We start from the raw sequence: 21,664 nt of genomic DNA, 5'->3' as shown, positions 1-21,664 counted from the left end.
CACTTGCAGATGTGTTTAGTGGTGGCAGGTTGTTTGAGGGGTGAGGGGTAAGGGGGGAGGGGGGGGAAGAAGAGGAAAGTAGACCTCTCCTCTTTTCAATGGGCTAATAAAACACCAGAAAACACAGACCTGCAGGCCAGACCTGGAAACCCTGATAATCCTCAATGCAGACTGTGCTGTTTTGACTTGTCCGTCAAAAGCTTGCTCAGAAACTTCAAGGTGGGGAAGTTTCTCCGGAAGGATCAGTAAAGTAAACATCGGGGTTAGTTTCCCAGACCTTGAATATGTCAAATACAGCAACACAAAGCCTTCAAACTACTCAAACTCCCCAAACATGCCCAACTTCTGTCTCAACTGAGCAATAACTGGATGCGTAGCATCAATAAGCTTCACCATCAGCTTATGATTAAAGAGTGTTAATCAGTGACTGTGTTATACAGGCGTGTATAATTAAAACAGACACACAATCACAGCTCCATGTGGGAAGAGATGATTTATTCCTACAATCCTGTTGCTAATTAGAAATGTAAAATTGTTACCTTCATGAAACATAATCTTCAGTGAAAAGCTCTTTTTCTATAAAAGGCAATAAAGTCACGTGAATTGTCCACGTTAGTCAGAGAAAGACCAAAAAACACTGGAAAGTTAAGGATTTTGGGTCAAATAGCTAAATTACCATTCAACATGGTAAATCTGTCTTTGGGTCTCTCGCTTTCCAAAAAGGAAAGCGATGAGTCTCAAGTCTTGAAACGAGTTCTGTAGGTCCAAAGATGAAAATGGTCTCTGGGAGCCTGAAGCGAAGCAGGCCAGGGAGCGCGACCTCTTGGTTTTCAGAGAAGGATCTTGTAGTAGTCGTCCTTGTAGCTGTACAATACCACCACGGCCACCCTGCAAGAGGACAACATCTGTCAGTTAAAAGGACTCAAAAGAATATTAAAAGAAACATCATGGAGAACTTCCAAAATAGGACATCTTAAAATCAGGACTGACATTCAACATGGGAGGGTTTCCAAGATATTAGATTCCTCTAGATGAAGGTCAGTGTAGTTAAAATAACGCAGGATTAAACCCTGCCAAGAGTCCATGTCCAGGGTAGGAAAGTCCCATAACTTAGTGTAGAAATGACAAACCTATTCCAAAAAATAAAAGTCTAAATTACTGCACTTATTTCCATTATCACTTAAAATATTGGTACTCTCCAGATGTTAGCCACGCTAGCAGCATCTAATTCAATAAACATGTTGGATCAAAGCAGCACTGTGTTAAGTACAGCCTCACAGAGCTGCGTGTCTGCAGACGTGTATAGACAGCCTTGGAGATGCGTGTCGTACATACATGCACACAGTAGTTCTGACTGAAAGTAAATCTCAGCCCTCGGGATGAGTTTGGTTTATGGTCTTGCTGCAGCCAGGTGACTGCACAAGCCCTTTAGCCCACTCATCTGGCCTCAGTTGCCTGTGCCCCGCATTCGATGAAATCAACAAAACAACATGCTGAATATATCCATTGTTGCCTCTGTGACGCTCATTTATCAGCAGAGACTTTTCCCCCACTAAATGGCAAAATCAAAACACACAACAGAGACAGGAAATTAAAACCAACTGCTCTGGAGAGACAGACGGGAAGGCAAGAAAGAGAAGCTTTGATTCTTTCTTTTTTGTTACCATCTCATTCATGAAAGAGAAAATCCGCTGAATCCCTCACTGGGTTGCTCTCTGTGGGCATTCACAAGCGTCACAACACTAGAAGCTCAAACACAGCGGGTTTAGCCTGGGCTTTGAAAAAAAAAAAAAAAGAAGAAAAAAAAAAAGTTTTGCTGGTAAGCTTGGGAATATTAATCGCTCCATCGACAACCGCGATGACGTTAACCCGCCCGCACCCCAACCCCCGCCCCCCCCCCGTGTTGCAATGTCACTGTCAATCAACTTGGGTGTTAAGAGACAGAAGACCAAACAAGGCAAATCCTTCTCCAGATTTCACCTCAGGAAATGGGATCAGCCGAGGATTTGATGTTCTGCAAGGCAGTAGTTATCCGTATTACAGCTCCCTTTGAAGGCCTGACTGTCCCCGTTACACCTGGAGTGTGTGGGCTCGGTCGGAGCTTAGGAGTGGCAGCTGTCCGTAAAAGGAAGTCTGCCTCTTTTTCTTTTTTTTTTTAAGTGGTCTTTAATGTCTTCTACTGTTTGCATCAGGTTTCATTTTATTAAAACTAACAAGTCAGTAGTGGATGAAAACATGTGGGCTGAGCAGAGAGGCGAAGCAGTGGGGTCTTTGGCTCATCTTTCACTGGGGCTCCTGCTGAGACGACACATCTACAACGTGTTATGTCTTCACGGTATCAAGTTCAAACTGTTTCTTTACTTTTGAGGGGGGGGGGGGAAACATTTAGTCACTAAAGACTGTGCAAGTGAAAAGAAGTTTAAAAGTTTTTAGAAGTAACTTAAAGAGTCCTTTCTCTTGTAAATGTCTGTTAAGTCACCATCTGTTTAGCACAGAATGAGGTAACATAATGGTGATTGAGTCTATGACCCACCGATGAAAGCCCTTCAATTTGCAGTACTAAGAACTGGGTGTCTGTGGTGACATTCCCTGGGGAAAATCCCAAGCGCTGATGTCTGGGAAGAAAACACACCTGCAGTTAGAGCTTATCGCCATAGGTGCCGCCAAAGAGAACAGAACCTAGACCTTCCAGATTGTAAGTAGTTTCTAAATACCAAATGGTCCCACATTTATTTAAAGATTATTTATTCCTTCAAATGATTAAATTAATCAAGTAATGTCCGTTGGTCAGTCCTTCACTTTAGCCCTGATTGAAATAATCTTAAGACCCATTGCATGGATTGCCATGATTTGTCCCAACAACTTGTCATGACATGTGGTTCAGACGTCCATGGTGCCAAACATCAATTCCTAATAAACTTGCTGAACCCCTCACTCAAAGTTTTCACTTATCCATTGAATTATCCATCTACTAGATGGATTAGCACAAACGTTCGCAGTCATTCGTGATCCCCAGAGAATGAACCCTACTGACTTTGGTGTTCCCTGACGCTTCTTTTTCTCTTTAGACCATTAATGATAAAGCTGGTGGTGTCTGGCAGGAAACACAGCAAGATCCGCAATGAACAACACAAGCAACTCAGCAGGATGACACAAAATGTGCCAAGGCGCCTAACTCACTTTTTTGTCATTTTAAATGGTGGATCTCATCACAGATGGACTTCAGGTAGCGCTGCTTGGGGAGACGAGACAGCAGAGTCTTCACGCTGCTGTTGAACTGCTCTTCGCTATCAAACTGGAAAGAAGAAAGAGAGCTGAGGTTATGACAAAACAAAATGTGAACGAGTGAAGGCTCCGTGACAAAATGTTACACGCAAATACAGAGACGAAGCTCAGTGACGTCAAACAAAGCCTGGAACAGATTTCACCATGAAGAGACCAACACAACGTCTCACAAACTGTCAAGTTTCCACATGTTTGTTAACGGAAAAGTAAACGGCATTTTGGAGGAATAAATGGGCTTTTTCTTCTGCGGCCTTGGAGTATATTTTTGCACATCAAGTGTAGCTACAGTGGGTTTATAGATTTCCTCGGCTTCTTGTGTGACTTGGGGTAATTTGCCGTATTTAAAAGCAGGCCTTTCCTGCACGCCTGGCTACACCAACTGTGTATTGTCACGCGTTTTATACACTAAATGTGTTGTCTTTGACACACGTGCTTGCAGAGGGGGCCGACTGTATAGGTGGCCCATTCATTTATGGAGTGGAGGCCGTTGCTTACATAACGGTGGTGTTAAGAGCGTTCTTCAGCTTTCTTCATGTTCCTTAGCACAATATCATTTAAGTCTTTAGAAACCTCCGCTCTTAGGAACCTTTATGAGTGCGTCAGGAGTTTGGAATGTGAATATTAACACCTCTGAAGTATGCGTTTTGTTAACTGTAGTACGAGTCCGTCCCATATGTTGGCCTTGTTAAAGGAATGCACGTTATAGCAGAATTCCCCTGGCTGTGGAAAAAGTCAGAGGTGTTCCCTCGCTCCACTCAGAACTGTAAGGAAGGAGACGGGATCCCCTCTTCCTGTCTGCGATCCCCCCCCCCCCCCCTTATCCCACCCTTCATTTAGGATGTAGCCTTTTATTAACTCTGCAATGGTCTTGATGAAGCCAAGCATGGAACCAACCTCGAGAGACAGGAAGTTAACCAGCGTTTCCTTCAGCAGGTCCACCTGTGGGACACAAAACAAGCACGGTTACACAAAAACACAATAGAGCCTTATCGTGTGTTGCAACAATTCCACAAACCGAGCTAAAAATATCACCCGCTGCCCAGTAGCTTGTGCAATTCTTTCAACACAAGATAATCCAGTGCACTTGGACATCAGTAAATTACTTCTAATTACACTTTCGCAACGCTCTGCACGGACCTGAAAGAACTTCATGTCCCGTTTACAGGAAGGGTCTAATGGCCTCCTGGGCTTATCATTGGAAAATGAGTCCGGCTGTGTTCCAATCTTACTGATAGACGAGCAGCTGACACAACAACGAAGACTTATAGGCCTGCGTAACTCACTGTTTACCAGAGTCAAGGTGATCATGTTTCAATAACTCGTATTTACTGTTGCCACGCTGATGCAATCCAGACCAACAGGGAAGACGAATGTATTTAGAATATGCAGTGAAATGGTAAATAAGACAAGCAGGGGATGATTTACTTTGAGAATATCTGGCAATAAATCTTAAAACGCAAACCACAAATAAACTCAATATGGCAACCATTTACGTCCCCCGAAATGTCACGGTGACTGCCTTCTGTTCTGTGTTCATTGTTCTGTAGCGAACGGATTCACAGCCATCTCGACCTCCAGCAGGGGATTTTAGCAAACGAGGTAAATAACTATAAGAAAGGGGGCTTCTCCCAGCGATGTTTGCGTTTTTAGCTATCAAAAAGCCCTTTCCTCGCTCGGTGATTTCACACATGAACACAAGAGATAAGGTGGGAGAGCAGGAAAAAGGGGGAGCAGGGATTGGGAGGGATAAACAAACAAATGACTTACTGCCAGAACCTCGATGTCATTGCTCTTGTTCTGCAAATTGCTACCGAGATTCTGTAATCTGGTTTGGATCTGAAAGAGAGAGTTAAAAAAAGAGAAATAAAGTAAGGAAGGGTTGAAGAAAATAAGAGTTGTTCCCATCATCAAAATTAACCAGCAGGACAAATAAACACAGTCGTTCTTTACAAGAACACCAACAGTTACAGGCACCGTGATCTTATCGACTAACACCCGATGTTTGAGACAAAGACGTGGCAGAGAGGCTACTACTGATCTTATAGTAGGAAATAAAAAAAAAGACATGTTTACTGTTGCTGTGGGACAATGAGCCAACAAGGGAGATACCCGGCAGCAAGAACTTAACTCCTAAACAAGGTTTTTTCAGGGGTATGACACGGCTCAACAGTTTGCTTTAGAACAGCACGATGTCCTTATTATGATCCAGGAAGTCCTGGAATAGAAAAAAATCTAAAACAATATTCATTTCTCTACAAAACACAGCTGCACATTGCACACTTAGCATTAAGCAAGCACTGTTTATCCTGCATCACAGCTCTCCACGTCCAAAATAAACAATAAACTACTTAAGTTTGAGTTACATTTTCTATTAACAGCTGCTCTATTATTTCCCCAGCAACAATCACTGAAACAGAGAGAAAGAAACCCAATGTTGCTGTGTTTCCTTGTCTTGCATTGCTCACGGTCAATCTATTCCCCATTTGTGATGCTGTATGTTTGTAACATTTGCGACTCATGTTGGATGACATCAGAACATCTGGTAGAACCCAATCATTGATTTCAGTAATGAAAAAAAGCCAATCAGAACAGATGGCAGGAGAAGCGTGTGTGTGTGTGTGTGTGTGTGTGAGTGTGAGTGTGTCGCATCACAAACCTGAGTCTCATAGCGTCGTCTAACACTGGAAGAAACTTTGTCCGGGCTGATGACGTTCACATTCATGTTGCCGCTGCCCCCATGCTGCTCTGAAGAGCCTGGAGACAGAAAAAGGACCATTTTCAAATTATCCAATTATAAAGGCTTTAGTTAAATCACACCTGATCTCAAATGTACACATTCCCATGAGATGACAGTGAAAACAGCCTTTGTTTAACTGTTATTTTCATTTAATTTAAGCCGTTTGTTGGCTACCTGCGTGCATTCCAGCAGCTGGTGTGAAATTGAACACTTCTCTTATTGTGCTGATCGTACGTCACTCCGGCTAACAAATCAGTTAAATGCCAGAAGTGAAAATGCAAACAGTAGGATCAGTCATACTTTGCAGATGCCACATTGAACACAATATTTATAATGTAACACTTTTACTACGGGAGTGACTGAGACTTTAAGGTAACAGATCCACAGTTTAAGCTGTAATATAGAGGCTGACTGTAAAGACCAAGTGTTAATCAGACCTGTGGTGTTGAGCAGTGATCCTTTAGGGTTCTGAGACATGCTTTCTGAGATTTCTCTGCAGGGGCACAAGGACAACATTATATAAGAATAAACCCCCTTCCATCACGCAGACATCTGAGCAGCACATTAAAACCAAAATGTCTTTACCTGATGTTTCTTTCTTCAAAGAATTTGGTCCGACATTTCTGAATGATGTGGTCCACCAAGTCCGACTCTGAAATCCGTTTCTCAGACTGTCTGTCCTTCTCAAAGGATTTGACCTGAACACAGAAAGACTTTAACATGTGCTGCTGTACACAACCAGAAGGTTTTTTTTTTTAAATGAAGACGTTGCCTTCTCAAAATGTAAATCAATACATACTTTCACATAGTTTCCCTCTTTGTCAGAGACCAGGGCCATGCAGGTGATGCCGGCCAGCCTGCAGTGATCCATCAGCGTCTCTTGAGACTAAACACAAAATGACAAAAGGCTGAATTACGTCAGTGGTGATTTGAATGAGTCATATTAAGCAAATATTCAGGTTCATACTTCAACATGTTTACATGCTTTAATGTTCTCATACTGTCGGTCTGAATGTACCTGTATATACTCCGTCTGAAACGTGTCTTTAAGCCACCCTCCCAAGAAAGGCCCAGTCTGCTCTGATTGGTCAGTGTTTTTGGGTCTTCAAAAACATTATCTGCGCCCGTCATTGCAGCCGAGGAATAACTATAACAGCACTTCTACCAATAAATCGTATCGTTGTGAAATCCCAACCTTATAAAACCTGACGGCTCGTTTATTGGCCGTTTCTGAATACGGGCTGTGAGCATTTCTCCGTGGATTGAGCGTTTTTGATACTTTTCACACGATTTATATAGCACCTAGACATCTCACTTTTTACAACAGGGGACCTTTAAAAAGGTGCAAATTACTTCTCAGTAGAAAACAAATCTGAAAATATTCATTTTAACAACATACTGCATATGTGAGCCATTCAATGCTAGATTTCTTGCTGCAGAGGCTTGAGGGTGACATTTCCCCATGACTACTTACAGCTTGCTGCCATCAAACTAGTTTTAAAGAGTTTTTCTTCCATTAGTTACTAAAGAGAGTCACGAGTCAAGTTTGGCATTTAGGTTGGAAAATCTTTTTAAAATGAGTGGACACTGGACTGATGGCTTCACAAATTCTGCAATGTGCTGGGAGCCATGACCAAAAAACTAATGTGTACTCAGGTAATGTATTCAACCATGACAGTGTGTATGTATGTATAGGTTTGTGTCAGCCCAATTGATTCCCAACAACTTGCAAACCGAGAGTTTCATCTGGCTGCTCCGCCGGACAAGCTAGTGGTGGTGCAGAACAAACCCTTGTGTGTGTGTGTGTGTGTGTGTGTGTGTGTGTGTGTGTGTGTGTGTGTGTGTGTGTGTCACTTTGCCTCGTCATCATGTAAGCACTAACACTTCCTCTTTTCTTACAACTTTCTCAATGACAGAACAAATTAAGTCAAAGGTAATCCATTGCCCAGGGGCCGGTGGGCAGCTCTGGGCCTGAGCTGGCCGCATGTGGAAAGGAGTTCGCCATATTTGGCTAATAAAAGCTAAAAGAGTGGAACCGTCTCCTGAGGATGAATTAAAGCTGCAGATTTGGGCCTGTTAAGGGGCCGGCATGTGAAAGGTGTTAACAAAAGTCTAGCGGGGGGGGATGCGTGAGGAGGTCCGAACGAGGTGTTCTCACCACTGGTCAAGGCGCCGCCTGCATACGTAATCAACAAATACAAACACTGTTGACGATTTGGACATAATGCTGCTCCTTTCTTAAATGCCTCTAAGGACTTGTAAGGGGAAATGAAGGTGGCCAATCACTTGTGTCCTGTGCCAGTACAAAAAGACAATGAAGACTATTAAAAGCAAAGCACTTGTCCACTACAGAAGTGGAAAGTTAAAACAACAGGTTATAAAGAGTGAAGGAGCGGGACAAGAAAAACATGAGAAGTGAGGGCACAGCAATATGCCAGGCAGGACGTTTACACCTACACACAATCACAATGCTGGGATCAGTTTGTCACATAAACATGAAGAATGTGACAGAGGCATGGCATCAGGAGTTTTGGACCGGGAGATAAATAACTTCGCTTCGAAGGGACTGATCTCTGCTCGACTGTTCGCCCTAACGAGAGCGTATCATAAAAGTTTATTGGAAGCGTGTCGAACAGATGAGTCGCTTATTGCAGAAATGACTCCAAGTTGTATTTTCGCCCCCCCCCCCAATATGGCCAGTGGGCCTCTTTCAAATGAAACCACAAAGTGCAGCTCATTCTCTGGGATGTTTACTATTTCTGATGCCGTCACGATAAAGTCTGTTGCTGACAGATGAGGCATTTTCCCTCAAGAGCGGAAGTCAGGTGTCGACCCCTGTAGGAGGGATGAGGTTACTACAGGACAAGGAGGAGATCATCAATTTCACACAATGGTTCATTTCCATTCGGTTGTCTACAAACTCAGAAATGTGGTTGAGTTTCAACCGTGAGGGCTCAGTAATATAATTATTAGTGTATAAGCACAACCTCAATAAAATCCTTCTGCTTTAACTACTACATGTACAGTGCTGCTCGAGCTACGTCCTCTCTGCAGATTGCTTCCTTTCGCAGGCCCGGAAGCAGTAAGGGAGTGGACTCAGCTTCTTTAGCTGACACATATTCAGGTTCTGGCCTTAATGACTCTGGCTTTATTGGTCGTTAGGCATTTTTTATGCATTGTTGCTTATATGCATGTCGATCGTCTGTACTTTAATATTTTCTATTTATTATTTTCTTGACAATGTGGAGTTTTCAACATCTAGAGGCGCTATGGTGCAATATTCTTATGTCCACACACACTCGCACATACAGCCAACAGAATACACATTTCTGCCAACCCCCTGATCTCCAGGTGTTGGTACTGCACATGTGCAGCAACGCACCAGCAGAGGCTTCAAAATGTTTGTTTTTTTAATCGTCTTTGCAAATGCTGTATGAGGAAGGAAATCACTAATGCACTGTGAGACCTCAAGGATACACACACACACACACACACACACACAATGCATTTTGGTGAATAACAGAATGTAAACATAACTCTACAGAGTACTGTTGAAGCAAAATTGGCTTGGTTTGAATTGACCTGCAGGATGCCGGGATTGTTTCATTTCAAATATTAAAAGGTTTTTGGTTGACAAACCAGATTATGTTCAAAAACCAAGACCTTTTCAAGGAGTAGTGGATTCAAGCATATTCATAACCTTGAAAACATAACGGTTCAAATTAAGCTTCCGAACTTTGAAGACTTTGAACCCTAAACTTGAAACCATTCAGGCAATTTATGCAGGTCTATCAGGCAGGCCGCTCACCTGTGAGACATCGTAGGCGATGTCTGCAGAGACGCCGGTGCTCCACAGCTTCTGGACAACATTGATGGCTCTGGACATTGAAGAATGTCCCACTGGGACCACCAGCGCATCGCAGGAGCTCACCGACGGCTGATGAGGAGAAAAAGGAACAGAGAATGCAAATACCTGTCAAATACTAAATAATGCAGTGAACTCTGGGCACATCATTTCCCATTCTGAATATAAAATATAGAATATGATGCACCTCCAAAAATAACTCCATGGCGTCAAGAGTCACATTGATCATAGTTATTAACATGTTTCTAAAAGTGGCTGTGTGGCGGCCGACTGCTGTAATAAGGCATACTTAAATATGTAGCTGTCTGCTGCTCCTTCATTACAATAATTAGGAATGTCAGATCCCAGTGTGTGTGCGTGTGCGTGCGTGCGTGCGTGCGTGCGTGCGTGCGTGCGTGTGTGTGCGTGTGTGTGCATGTCTCACTGGCTCCTCCATGTTGGCTATAGCAGCGCAGACTTTGTCCAGGGCCACACTGGCCCCCACGGCTGAAGGCACCGGCACTGTGGAAGCTGGCCCACGCAGCCCGAGGATCTAGCAGCACAGAGAACAGACGCCACACAGACTCCATCACATGGAATTAATGACATACAGAGAGATGAGCGATATTTCAAAATGGAAGAAATATGGTGTGTGGACATATTTCTATAAATAATAGCTTTAGATTTTAGTCATCACTTGCTAAATGTGAATGAGAGTGAACGAACAGCAGTAAAACCTACCAGGTGGTCGTAGCGTCCTCCAGCTGCCACTATGTCCGGCACAGTTCGCTTGCGTTTCCTGATGAAAGCCACAAACTGGAAGATGATCCCAGAGTGATGATGCACCTTGTATACTAAGCCCAAGTTAACCACCACCTATAGAGAGGATACAGCTGCGTTAAAAAGGGGAGGAACACATACATTTGAACGTTCATTCACCCAGAATCCAGAATCACCTGCAGTTTAACTCCCAGTCTCCGCAGCAGCATTGTGAGCTCCTCCAGGTCCTTGAGGCCCTGCTTTGCCAGCTGTGTGACGGCGGTCTTCTGTTTGGTGAGTGATGTCAGCAGTGGCGCCAGATCCTGCAGATTTCCCTTCTGTTCTATGTACTTGTACAGCGTCTGCAACTGGATGAGGACCAGAGGAGGAATGTCAAAGTTTACGGGTGAGAACAAGTGCGCTGCAGCTGATTATTTTCACAGGAGGTTCATGCACCCGGTGGACACTTACACTGTTGGTTGACAGGGAAAAGTTGCAGAACTTTGCCTCCACCTCACGTTTGGTCAGCTTTTCGCTCTGGGGCAAATACAGAAAAAAAAAAGAAGGTGTTAACACCATTATATATGCTCATTGTGGCATATAAGCAAAGGTCATGCGATGTGAACAACATCTGTGATGCACGTGTGACTTGCACTGACCATGGCGTCACACAGTATCGTGGAGGCCTGGCTCACTTTGTCCTCAGGGACTCCGCTGTGGAGCAGGATGGCCTTCAACAAGCTGGTGTGGTTCAGGTAAATGTTATAGTTCCTTTCCTGCGGTCACAAAACACACGCAAACACACCTTTAACACCTCTCAGCCGCAATTACAGTCAAAACCGAGAGCACTGCCGTACAATGAGCACTTCCAAGTGAATAATGGCTGTGGTGTCCGGCTGCCCTCTCATTCTGTCTGACTCACGTATTCTTTAAAAGCTCGCACGCAAAGTGCAGGGTGGTGGTGGAGAGGATCAGAGGCAAGATCTACGAGGGTTCATGAAACACGCGAGGAGAGCCGTGACTGCAGCACGGGGATGTGTGTACAGGAAATGGATTTGACTGGGAGGCAGGGAAGGAAGTAAAGGGAGCTGTGCACAACAGATTTACTATACAAATAATAAATACGGTGTAAATCTGTCAGGCTTATACGTACTTTGGTATGTTAGGAATGCGAGTGGGAAGTGAAAAGGGAAAAAACAACAAGGGGACGGGTTGCACCGGTGGCATCCGTTGGAAAATAAAGAACAATGATGCATCAGCCCATCAACAGACACAGCACAACCAAGAAACATGCACAGGCAGTTCATGTGTAGGACCTGAAGCACGGGGAATTCCTGGACTATTTCAGAGATGGTATAAATGATCTCGGCATCGGGGAGCAGGCTGTTCGTGACGGGTGTGATGATGTCGAAGGCACACTCCAGAAGCTCCCTTGGGTGCGCGCGATCCAACTTCTTGGGGCGGAACACGCGCTCGATGCTGTACCTGTAACACAGAGACACTTGTTCTCAACGAGTGAACTATTGGTGGGGATTTGACTTAAAAACAAAGTGTGTTAAATCATTCAACTTTACCTCTTCAAATGCGTTATATTATTGCGAGCGACGAATCTCGAAAACGCCATCTAAAGTAAAAACAGAGTTGAGATATTGGGTGCACAGTGAAGTCAGTGCACACTGTAATCCATCACAGTGTGGAAACAACCATTTAGTATTCAGGGTTTCCTGAGGTAGCAGGATATTAGTGCGGCTGCTGATTGCAGCCTCACACTATGTGTGTGTTTGCATGCGCTGATGCAAATAGTTCAGTAATTAGTGTTTGCTAATGAGCGCGTGTTTTGTGTGTGTGTGTGTGTGTTGGGCTCACGCGAAGGTCAAAGGGCAGTGTAACCAGCATTCCGCTGTGATCCATGAAGCAGGCCGGCTCGCTGCCTTCGTACAACTTCCTATTTCTGGGGAGGAGCAGCGGTGTCTGGAGACGCACCGCACCTGAAAACAAACATTATGTATTACTGCAACATCTGCATAAGATAACATAACCCTCACCCAAAAAAGAGATGATGCGTGTGAGCAGATACAAACTGAGCATAAACAAATGAGTACAGATGGACATCATCAGCAAAAAATAATAATAATAACACTCGCACCTGCACAGAATCTGCGCTGCCCAACAGTGTACTTATTGTTTAGCTGCCACTCACTGGAGCAGATGTTGGGGTCCCGAAAAATGGGCTTACAGCAGGTCAGGAGTCCAAGTGGTTCGCAGTGGAGAGTCAACAAAGGCTCACACGCACACTCACCAAACAACCATAGTGTACTCACCATGCTTCTTGAAGATCCTGGTGATTGTTTCATAAACATGCTGCTGCAATTTGGCACTGTTGAAGCTGAAGCTGCCCTGGAGGGAGACCAAACAAACAGCCTCTGTTAGGGATCAGGAGACATCGAGTAAGCGCTAACAGGCTTTCTGCTGGTCGGTTACACAGACCAGATGAGTGAGGTAGCACTGGCTGGTGCAGCCATTCATAGGTCTGCAGTGACATCTTCAGGTAGAGAGGGGAAGAACCTTGCAGTGTGTATAAACTGCCTTTTTACCACAGCCTTACACTTACATGTGGCATGTAAGAAAACTAAAACATACCTTGTGTAGGTCTATGTCGTAGGTGTAATCCATGACCGGAGAGGTGTTCTGGGCGAACAGCTGGCCCACCATGGTGCGGTAGGCCTTGCCGTTGATATTGGCCATGGTGTGCTGCAGCACCTCGTGCAGCTCAGACTCCTCCATCTGGGGTGGAGGCAGCAGTTCACTCTTCAGCAGCTCCTGGGCGGTGGGACGCAGGGCCGGGTCGTGGTTCAACAGCCACTCTATCACTTTCCTCTGACGGACGCAAAGAAGAGACAGACAGCCATTCTATTGTTAGACTGAGAGCACAGAGGAAAAAGCTTCATTTCAAAATGCTGAGCCTCAGCGTCCTCACCTGTGTTCCTTGCTCATACGCAGTAAAGTCCTCGGGGAAGATCATGGGCTCCTGCAGTGTAACAAGAGAGGAGGTCAGTAACAAGCCCATTTCAAAGCTCCACACAGCCTAAATGGCTTACATGGGCTGCGGTCAAATAATACTTTTTTTGTCTGGGAAGTTTCCAAACTGAGTGAAATGAATCTAAGTGGCAACCATGATAAGAGGTGTTGGCATTCTCTAAATGCTAAGGAAAGGTGCTTCAATGCTTCCTTTCTCAATTCCTTTTGGCAGCCCCACATTAATAGCATCCTATGCAGCCTAGTGTAAGGCTGGTCAGATGCTCTGAGCACCGCGGTTGTCTTTTCCTAAGTCCCTATAAAATCTCCTTCACATCCTTGACCTCATGACGTTTTCCATCGAAGTCAAGGAAAAGTGTTTTAAAAAAAATACTGTAGAACGTCATTTCTTTGACTATTGAACCGCAGCCATGGATCGCTCCCAGTCCCGAACACGTACCACACGTAGCTCGCTCAGCACAGAGATGCGCTCGGACCCGGTGGTCATTGGCCGGTAGGACATCTCAAACAGGATGATGCCTAGGCTGAACAGGTCAACTTTCTGAGGACAGAGAGAATGGATGAATGCCAGACACTCGAAACCTCAGCTGTGGAAATGTGAAACTTGTGTAAACGTGGTGCTTTCAACTAACACAGACAAACACAAGTCACATGGAGACAACTGCACAAACTTAAATGATATCTTTATTTCAATAAAATAATTGGAAAGCTTACTTGGTTGTAGGTGGCTTTGGTGTTTCCTTGAACCTCCGGACTAACGTAGAGCGCAGTGCCAACCATGCCTGTCATGTTACCTGTAGAACAGTGATGCAATGTGTCAGGGAACAACATTCATATCAGTAAAAAACATAAAATAAAAGCGCTACACCGTGTGCATGTTTTCAAACTCTCTGCACCTGTTGGGTCTGGTTTGGGCATCACTGCTGAGCTGCTTTCCTCCACTTCAAATTTGCCTGCAGCCTGAGAGAGATGAACAGTATCTCCAGAAGGTCATGACATGTGTTATTCATTCTATAAAACATGCACAAGCTACTATTTGGTTAACTATTAAGCTTAAGCTACACAGTTAAAATATGTCACATTAAATCCTTGGCATTAGCTCCACAGCTGTCAGCAGGGTGAAGCTGTGAGGGTAATGCATACCACATTAGCAGGATGGTCTGTCGCCAGGCCAAAGTCCCCAATCTTCACGTGGTCCTGCGAGTCGAGGAAGATGTTGACAGGTTTCAAGTCCCTGTGAATCATGCCCTAAAAAAAAAAAGAGGAGGATGGATGAAGAGATCTGCTTAATCATGGGTTATTAAAAACATGCCTTCCTTGTTTTTGCTATTACCATACGAAAGGAAACAGATGTACGACAAACACATGGCTTGGATTTCTCCGCGCGATGCTTGCGGTTATGGGACACTTTTGTGGCAAATGGGCTTATTGGCTGTAAAAGGAGGGTTACAACTTAAAACACATAGACACACATAGATTCAACACCTGCTCGTGGATGTAAGCAAGGCCATCCAGTATCTCCCTGAAGAGTCTCCACAACCGATGCTGGTCCTGGTGCAGGCCGTGATCTATTGTGTCCCTTAAAGTGCTTTTTTCACAGTATTCCATCTGGCGGGAACAGAAAACAAACACGAGTTGTGAGGCAGAGACCTCTAGTGGTAGAGAATGTAGCATGCAGGTGAAGCTTACTTGTATGTACAAGTGATGTGCTATAAGGAGGGGTCGGTCTGAGTACGTGCTCTCCGCTGTCTCTATCACCGGCCTTTGGCTTGGCTCACCCTGCGGGAGGAGACGCCGTCTGTTAGTCGCACGGTGCCCGACACTGACAAACACTCAGGAATAAATAAATAAAGTGTAAATACTCAAACCTGTGACATCTCGTCTGTGCTTCCGTCGCCGTTGTCAAAGATAATGTCGCTACATGAGTCACTGTCTGAAGGCCTGAAGGCAAAACATAGCATCAAGAGTCTGTGCAGGAGAATCTCTTGCTGGACTTACTGCCACTCAACTAAAATAAAATAAAACACTTACAAAAAAGAGGCACCAAACACATCATCTTCTTCTTCGTCGTCCTCCTCATCATCCTCCTCATCACTCGACTGGTGCCTGCTACATTTGGCGCTGGAGGATCTCTCTATGGTGGTGGACCACTCCACCGAGCTGGACAGGGCCGGGGGCGGCGCGACGTCCTCCGCGTTGTCGGCGAGGCCCAGCTCGTTGATGAGCCGCGGAGGCTCTTTGTGCTTGGGATGCTTGTCGTTGGAGCTCCAAGGCTCGGAGCTGTCGGTGTTGCTCAACAAGCCTCCCGAGGGCGTCTCGTGCCGCTCGATCCACGCATTGTAGTAGCGGACGATATTCTCGTGGTTGAGGCGCGAGAGCAGCGTCACCTCGCCTTTGATCCGTCTGAACTGTTTACTCGCGGGGTTGACCTGGACGCGCTTCACAGCGTAGTAGCAACCGTCCAGGTTATTCTGAACCTGGAGATGCGGGAGAGGGACAGTGGAAGTGAACACGTAGAATTCACAGCCAGCTTTGTCGCCAGTGCGTCATGTCCCAATAAAGCTGCGGAGCCTACCTTAATCACAGCTCCAAACGCTCCCTTTCCAAGGAGCTGGAGTTCTTCAAACTCATTGAAGTAGCGAGAAAACTGCCTCTGCACCCCGGTGCTGAATGGAGCGTTGAGGATGTGTCTCTGTGGGATGACTGATGATGGAAAGTCCACGAGGGGATCTGAGACGACGGAGAAAAGAATGTGAAGTAACTTTGGGATTGGCGTTATTGTCATGTGCACAAAAGCTACAGTGTAGTTGTTAAACCTCAAGTCCCAGGCTCCTCCGATGCAACATACAGTATACTTATACTCTGCTTCCACTTTCTCAAATGTGAGTATTGGCTGCTGGGAAATTGAGTATGTTTGTATTAATTGGACAAAATAAGCCATTCGAAGACGTCACCGTGACTATTGTGATGCAAATGTTTCAAGTTCTGACATTTTATAGACTGAATACAAATTGGCTTCAAATGTTTCTGTAAAAATCTCTAAATTAATTTTAGTCAATTGAAATAGTTTTTTTCTCAATTTTAGGTTTCTTTGGTTGCACTTTGTGCTTTTGTTGAATTGAATTTTCTAATTGGTTTCTAATATTGCATCCACCTCTTTTACACATTGTACATGGGCGTGCGCATCACCTTCTGGGCTGGCATCCTGGTGCTGTGGCAGGTTTTTGGGCGATGGAGGCTTGAGGAAGGCGTGTTCAAGAAGCTGCTGGGTTGTCCAGCGTTCAGCATCATTCAGGCACAGGCACCTATAACAAAGACGCATACGGTTTAATAGACGGGTCAACTGTGGAACAGGAACACTCTGGTCTACTGTACGAATCCACATCGTGCTGCTGACAATACAAAGCAGAGCAGACGCATCAAAAACAAGGAAAAGAGCTGAATAATCTAAATGATAGTCAGCAACACAAGTAAAAAAAAAACAAGTAAAGAAACAAACCAGGGTTTTTGCATCTTTTTAGCCTATTTACAACAAATGACATAGTTAACAATACCAGCTGTAGAGATTTCTGCACTTGTAGTGAGATGAATGGAAATGGTTGTCAGGAAAACAAACTAATGGAAAGTATGCGATACATTATAATAAATGGGATGAAACACTGATACACTCCTTTAAGAAGCTGTAGAAGATGTATCCATCCATACATACTTATGGAGGAAATCCTGGAAGTCGGCAGGCAGGCCGGCTGGCACTGTCACTGGATACTCCTGCATCTCCTTCCCCTGACTCAGCGCCAGCAGCATCAGCCCCAAGTTCCACACGTCCCCTTTTTTGCCCGTTTTCGTCGGCATCGCCGTATCCTCCGAGAAACGCACGTGGGCTTGCTCAAAAATGTCTTCTTTGCAGAGATCGGCAAATCTCTTGGACAAGCTGTAATCAGTCAGTTGAACGTTGCCCTCGGAGTTGATCAGCACGCTGGAGGCCGCCAGCTGTTTGTGGACCACAGAGTTGGAGTGAAGGTAGTCGAGAGCTGCCAGCAGCTGGACCGTGTACTGGCACAGTTTGTCCAAAGGGACCGGGGTGTGGGTGACGAGGCTTTGGGTCAAATTGACGCCGGCCACATGCTCCACCAGCAGGTTGACCACGAGGCAGTCCTCCTTCTCAGTGGAGCTCAGCGCCATGTAGCGCACCAGGTTTGGGTGATCCAGCCGCAGGAGGGAGTTGAACTCATGTTCTGCCCCGTGAATCTACACAGGAATTCAGAAGTATAAGAACCCACTACATTCTTAATGGCAATAAGTGCTTTCTTCTCTACTTGCCTGCTTTTTGCAGTTCTCAAGCATTTCCTTCTCCTGGCTGGTGAGAAACGTTCTCATCTTATTGTTCCAGCGCAGAGACCATTCGTAGATTACAGCGAAATCTCCAGAGTTTGCCTCGAATCCATAATAAACGTTACGCCCGAGCCTCTCGCTTACACCTGTCAGAATCACGAACACAGACGCACAAACAGGTTACTCGGTGGGATTAACCGACTTCAGCGCTGGACTAGCTGCATGCTCTCAGACAGCTCTCACCTAAGCCTTTTCCTCGGTGGACAACAAGCTCTCCAAAAGTGCTGCTGTAGAAGTGAAGAAGCTCTTGCGAGCGAGGGTTGTCTTCATTAACCGTGTCACGTCTGGGGGGACAGATACAACTTTAAGCATTGTTGCGTCGTTTCTTTAACACGAGAAGCATCAGTTGGTTTGCCGTGTACCTGTGGCGTGAATTCGAAGTAGTCCGGCGGCGGTTAGCGGCCACTCTCTTGGCTTCTATTAGTTCAGGAGGAGCTCCGCCGGGGCTGGGTGGGCTCTTACCTAACGGGGAGGCGTTAGCACAGACTGGCTGATCCATACTCTCAAGTCGCTCCTGAGAATATAAACACCACACAAGAGGTCAATCACGACACCATCTTTGTTCATTTAATTTTCCTGAAGGCGATATAATACTGCTGTTGTTCTATGGACATCTGTAGAAACCTGTTTGGCCATCTCCTTTCTTCTCCTTTCCTCTCGTTTCTCCTCCTCTCTTTTTTGGATTACAGCCATGATCTCTTTTTCCTATAAGAACGGAAAGAAAGCTCAGTCAACTGGAACTTCTGTCAGTACTTTTTCATGCAAAATCCGTTTTATATCATAGTGATTCTGCATTGTATGTGTAGTTAGATCAGTTACAGGTGTCGAATTTCTGGTGACTTGGCTTTATACACATCTATTATTTATTAATTAGCTGATGGGTTTTCTGCATCTTGTTCACAGTATTAGCTGTGATTTAGTTTTTAATTACAAAGAAAAGATAAGATTAAAGTTATTGCTTCCACAAGAGGAAATTTGAGATCCTCTGTGAATGGGCCGGACAAAACCACTTAGAAATAACAGATAAAACAAATGGCTTTTTGTTTCTCCTCCTAACCATGTCCTCCTCTTGCTGGCGCCGCTGGTCCATCTTCTGCTGCTCCACCTGGGCAAGTTTCTCCTCCTGTCTCCGCATGTTCTTCAGCATCTCCTCGTGGAAGGAGCTTGGAGGAGGCTTGTTGTACTCGCTCAGGAAGCCCTGGATATAGTCTGCTAACTCGTAAATCATCACCTAGGTGGACCGGTAGGTAGGTAGGTTAAAAGTAGTCTTTGTGTGTGTGTGTGTGTGTGTGTGTGTGTGTGTGTGTGTGTGTGTTGTGTGTTGTGTGTTGTGTGTGTGTGTGTGTGTGTCCTCACCTCCCCACATCGTGCTGCCGCCAGCTTGGTGAGTTCACTCTGGAGGTTCTGGAGGTTTTCATTTGACAGACCTTTGGCATTATTCAGCTCCAGCACCGGAGGCCTGTTGGTGCCAAAATACATAAATTACTAAAACACTGAGGAGGACATTTATAACTCCCCACTGGATCTTTGTTCCAATTATGTCTGGACTGCCACGAAGCACTATTGCGCTATTGTCCTGGAATGTTAAAAAAAAAAAAGTTTGCCTGTAGAGAAATATGCAGCATCCTTCTAAGTACTTTCCAATCACGTCAGGCAGGTAAACTCTCAATGAATGGTTTTCTGGCTATATGTAGATTAGAATATCAGTTGTGTGCTTATTCCTATACCTCTAACTATCTCTAAGTCAAATCACTAACATTTTTCAAACTAAAAGCTTTTATAACTCTGATTTCCAACTTGTACGTTATGAGACACACTGTACTTGGTAGACACTGGAAGGAACAGGTAATATGGAAATGTAGAGAGCAGGTAATGCTGATAAAAGATATTGAGGGGGGTGGAGGTGGGGGCATTAGGGGCCGATTAAAGAAAATAATCGTCTATCCTGTTAGTCCAGCCAAGATATTGATCCGAGCAGACAGCTGTGCTTCAATCAAATAGTCTAAATCTGGCAACATTTAAAGTAAACAAGATTATGAATCTGATCAGATTCAGCTCTTGGTACTTGGTCAGTTATCGGTGCTGAAGATAGAATAGCGTTACTACCTGCATTTTGTAATAACTACAGTGTGATATGGTGAATAAGTATGTAGAGGGAAAAGAAATAAGTAAATAAAACTATGTAAGAGTTGTAGAAAAACAAGGTTGCCAGAAGCATTTTTCTTCTAATGCAAGATTATAACTGCAGTGTCACAAAGTCATAATCCCACATGCAGAGAAATATCTCTTGCTTTCTATAGCTTTTTTGTTTTATGATTTTTTTATAGAGGTGATCACATTAATTGTTTTCTGAGGTACCTCATCTTATGAATAAAGAATTTATCAAAAACTATGTAAAGATTTACAAAAAATTGAAGTTTTAAGTTGTTGACGGGGCATTAGAATAAGACAAAAACATCCTCAGCATTAGTTTCTCTGATGAATAGTTTTTCTAAATCTTTCCATACTGTCTCAGTATGTGGCATAAGCGTACTTTCAAAAAATAAATCAGTTTCATACTACAAAAGATACATTGTGACCAATATAAGATTGTGACATGAGGACAGAAGTTGGAGACAGCTTCATTACAGGAGTAGCACGGTTAAAGAGACTTCTCTCACTATGTGTATGGATTCCTTGCAGTTCAGTGGCAATACTGGCCACAGTGAATATATAAAGGTCAGGCTCGCACTTACACGTCTGGGTATGTGGGCGAGCATTTGACCTCCAATTCCACAGTCACGTAGCATTCCTGTCGATTGTTCAGCCCATTGGGCCGCAGGCAGAGGTGCACCTGCGGAGGCCTTTTAACCTGAAATCACAGTCAACAAATTATAATGAGTGGGGGTGATCACCTGGGCTCACTAATAGGAAATGCATTCTGCTAACTAACATCTGTAGCTACCTTCCACGGATCCTTGTTGCGCAGATCGTGGAAATCATCTCCAAAGATAGACGCAAGAGCTTCTAGTTCATTTTCCTGCTGGACAGTGTAGTCGTCTGTCCCTTCTGCTGGAGTGTGCTGCTGCTGACTGCTCATTCTTCTGCCTCAACTACATGGCAGGCGTCCGGTCCTGTCACGCTCACAGCCAGGCAGTCAGTCCGAGGCAGGAAGAGGCTCCGCCGCTGCACTCACCGCCGCCCTGCGCTCCTCTGTCACTTTGCTAACTCCAAAATTCAGCAGTTAAAGCACCTCACGGTCTTTAACTATTCAGTACAAGTCGCTAAGTTACAACACAAGAGACAAGCGACCACAACAACGCTGCCAACTGGCGCATGGCTGTTACAAGCTGTGTCGCAGGAGGTGAAACGTCATCACGTTGCTTCCTGCAAAGAAATGTCCACCAGAGGGCAGTAATTATCCTGAACTGATGCTGGGAACGGAATGAACGTCTTCACAATTTACAGTGTGGGCCTACTTCTAGTTAGTACATCCATGCTGGTAGGCTACAGTTACTGATAGTTACAAGGGGACGAATGTGAAATTAGGGAATAAGGGGGGTCACAATTTACACTTTAGGTATTTTCTAACTAAATTTCATGTCCAGTTATTAGGTTTATGGACTCTGACT

The 21,664-nt window shown here is 44.7% G+C and overlaps 1 protein-coding gene across 1 annotated transcript; it reads right to left on the bottom strand.

Moving 5' to 3' along the window:
* Positions 1 to 478: 478 nt before the first annotated feature.
* On the bottom strand, positions 479 to 21,405 carry eif2ak4 (eukaryotic translation initiation factor 2 alpha kinase 4). Its single transcript, XM_029460690.1, is given in 40 exon segments — positions 479 to 888; positions 3,181 to 3,199; positions 3,202 to 3,295; positions 4,180 to 4,224; positions 5,053 to 5,121; positions 5,942 to 6,039; positions 6,460 to 6,515; positions 6,608 to 6,720; positions 6,822 to 6,908; positions 9,831 to 9,959; positions 10,312 to 10,419; positions 10,608 to 10,742; positions 10,823 to 10,993; positions 11,097 to 11,162; positions 11,285 to 11,401; positions 11,942 to 12,110; positions 12,200 to 12,249; positions 12,492 to 12,613; positions 12,947 to 13,022; positions 13,266 to 13,502; positions 13,603 to 13,653; positions 14,101 to 14,202; positions 14,376 to 14,455; positions 14,558 to 14,621; positions 14,805 to 14,909; positions 15,147 to 15,269; positions 15,351 to 15,440; positions 15,530 to 15,602; positions 15,693 to 16,138; positions 16,237 to 16,391; positions 16,851 to 16,966; positions 17,371 to 17,909; positions 17,982 to 18,139; positions 18,237 to 18,337; positions 18,416 to 18,567; positions 18,678 to 18,758; positions 19,111 to 19,284; positions 19,410 to 19,512; positions 20,789 to 20,904; positions 20,998 to 21,405. Coding segments are annotated over 40 exon segments (4,983 nt in total). The 5' UTR covers positions 21,133 to 21,405; the 3' UTR covers positions 479 to 830.
* Positions 21,406 to 21,664: the final 259 nt, after the last annotated feature.

Source organism: Cottoperca gobio, chromosome 22 (genome assembly GCF_900634415.1).
Source record: "Cottoperca gobio chromosome 22, fCotGob3.1, whole genome shotgun sequence".
Taxonomy (NCBI): Eukaryota; Metazoa; Chordata; class Actinopteri; order Perciformes; family Bovichtidae; genus Cottoperca; species Cottoperca gobio.
Note: the sequence above shows the minus strand (reverse complement) of the source record. Positions and strands in the feature narration are given on the sequence as shown.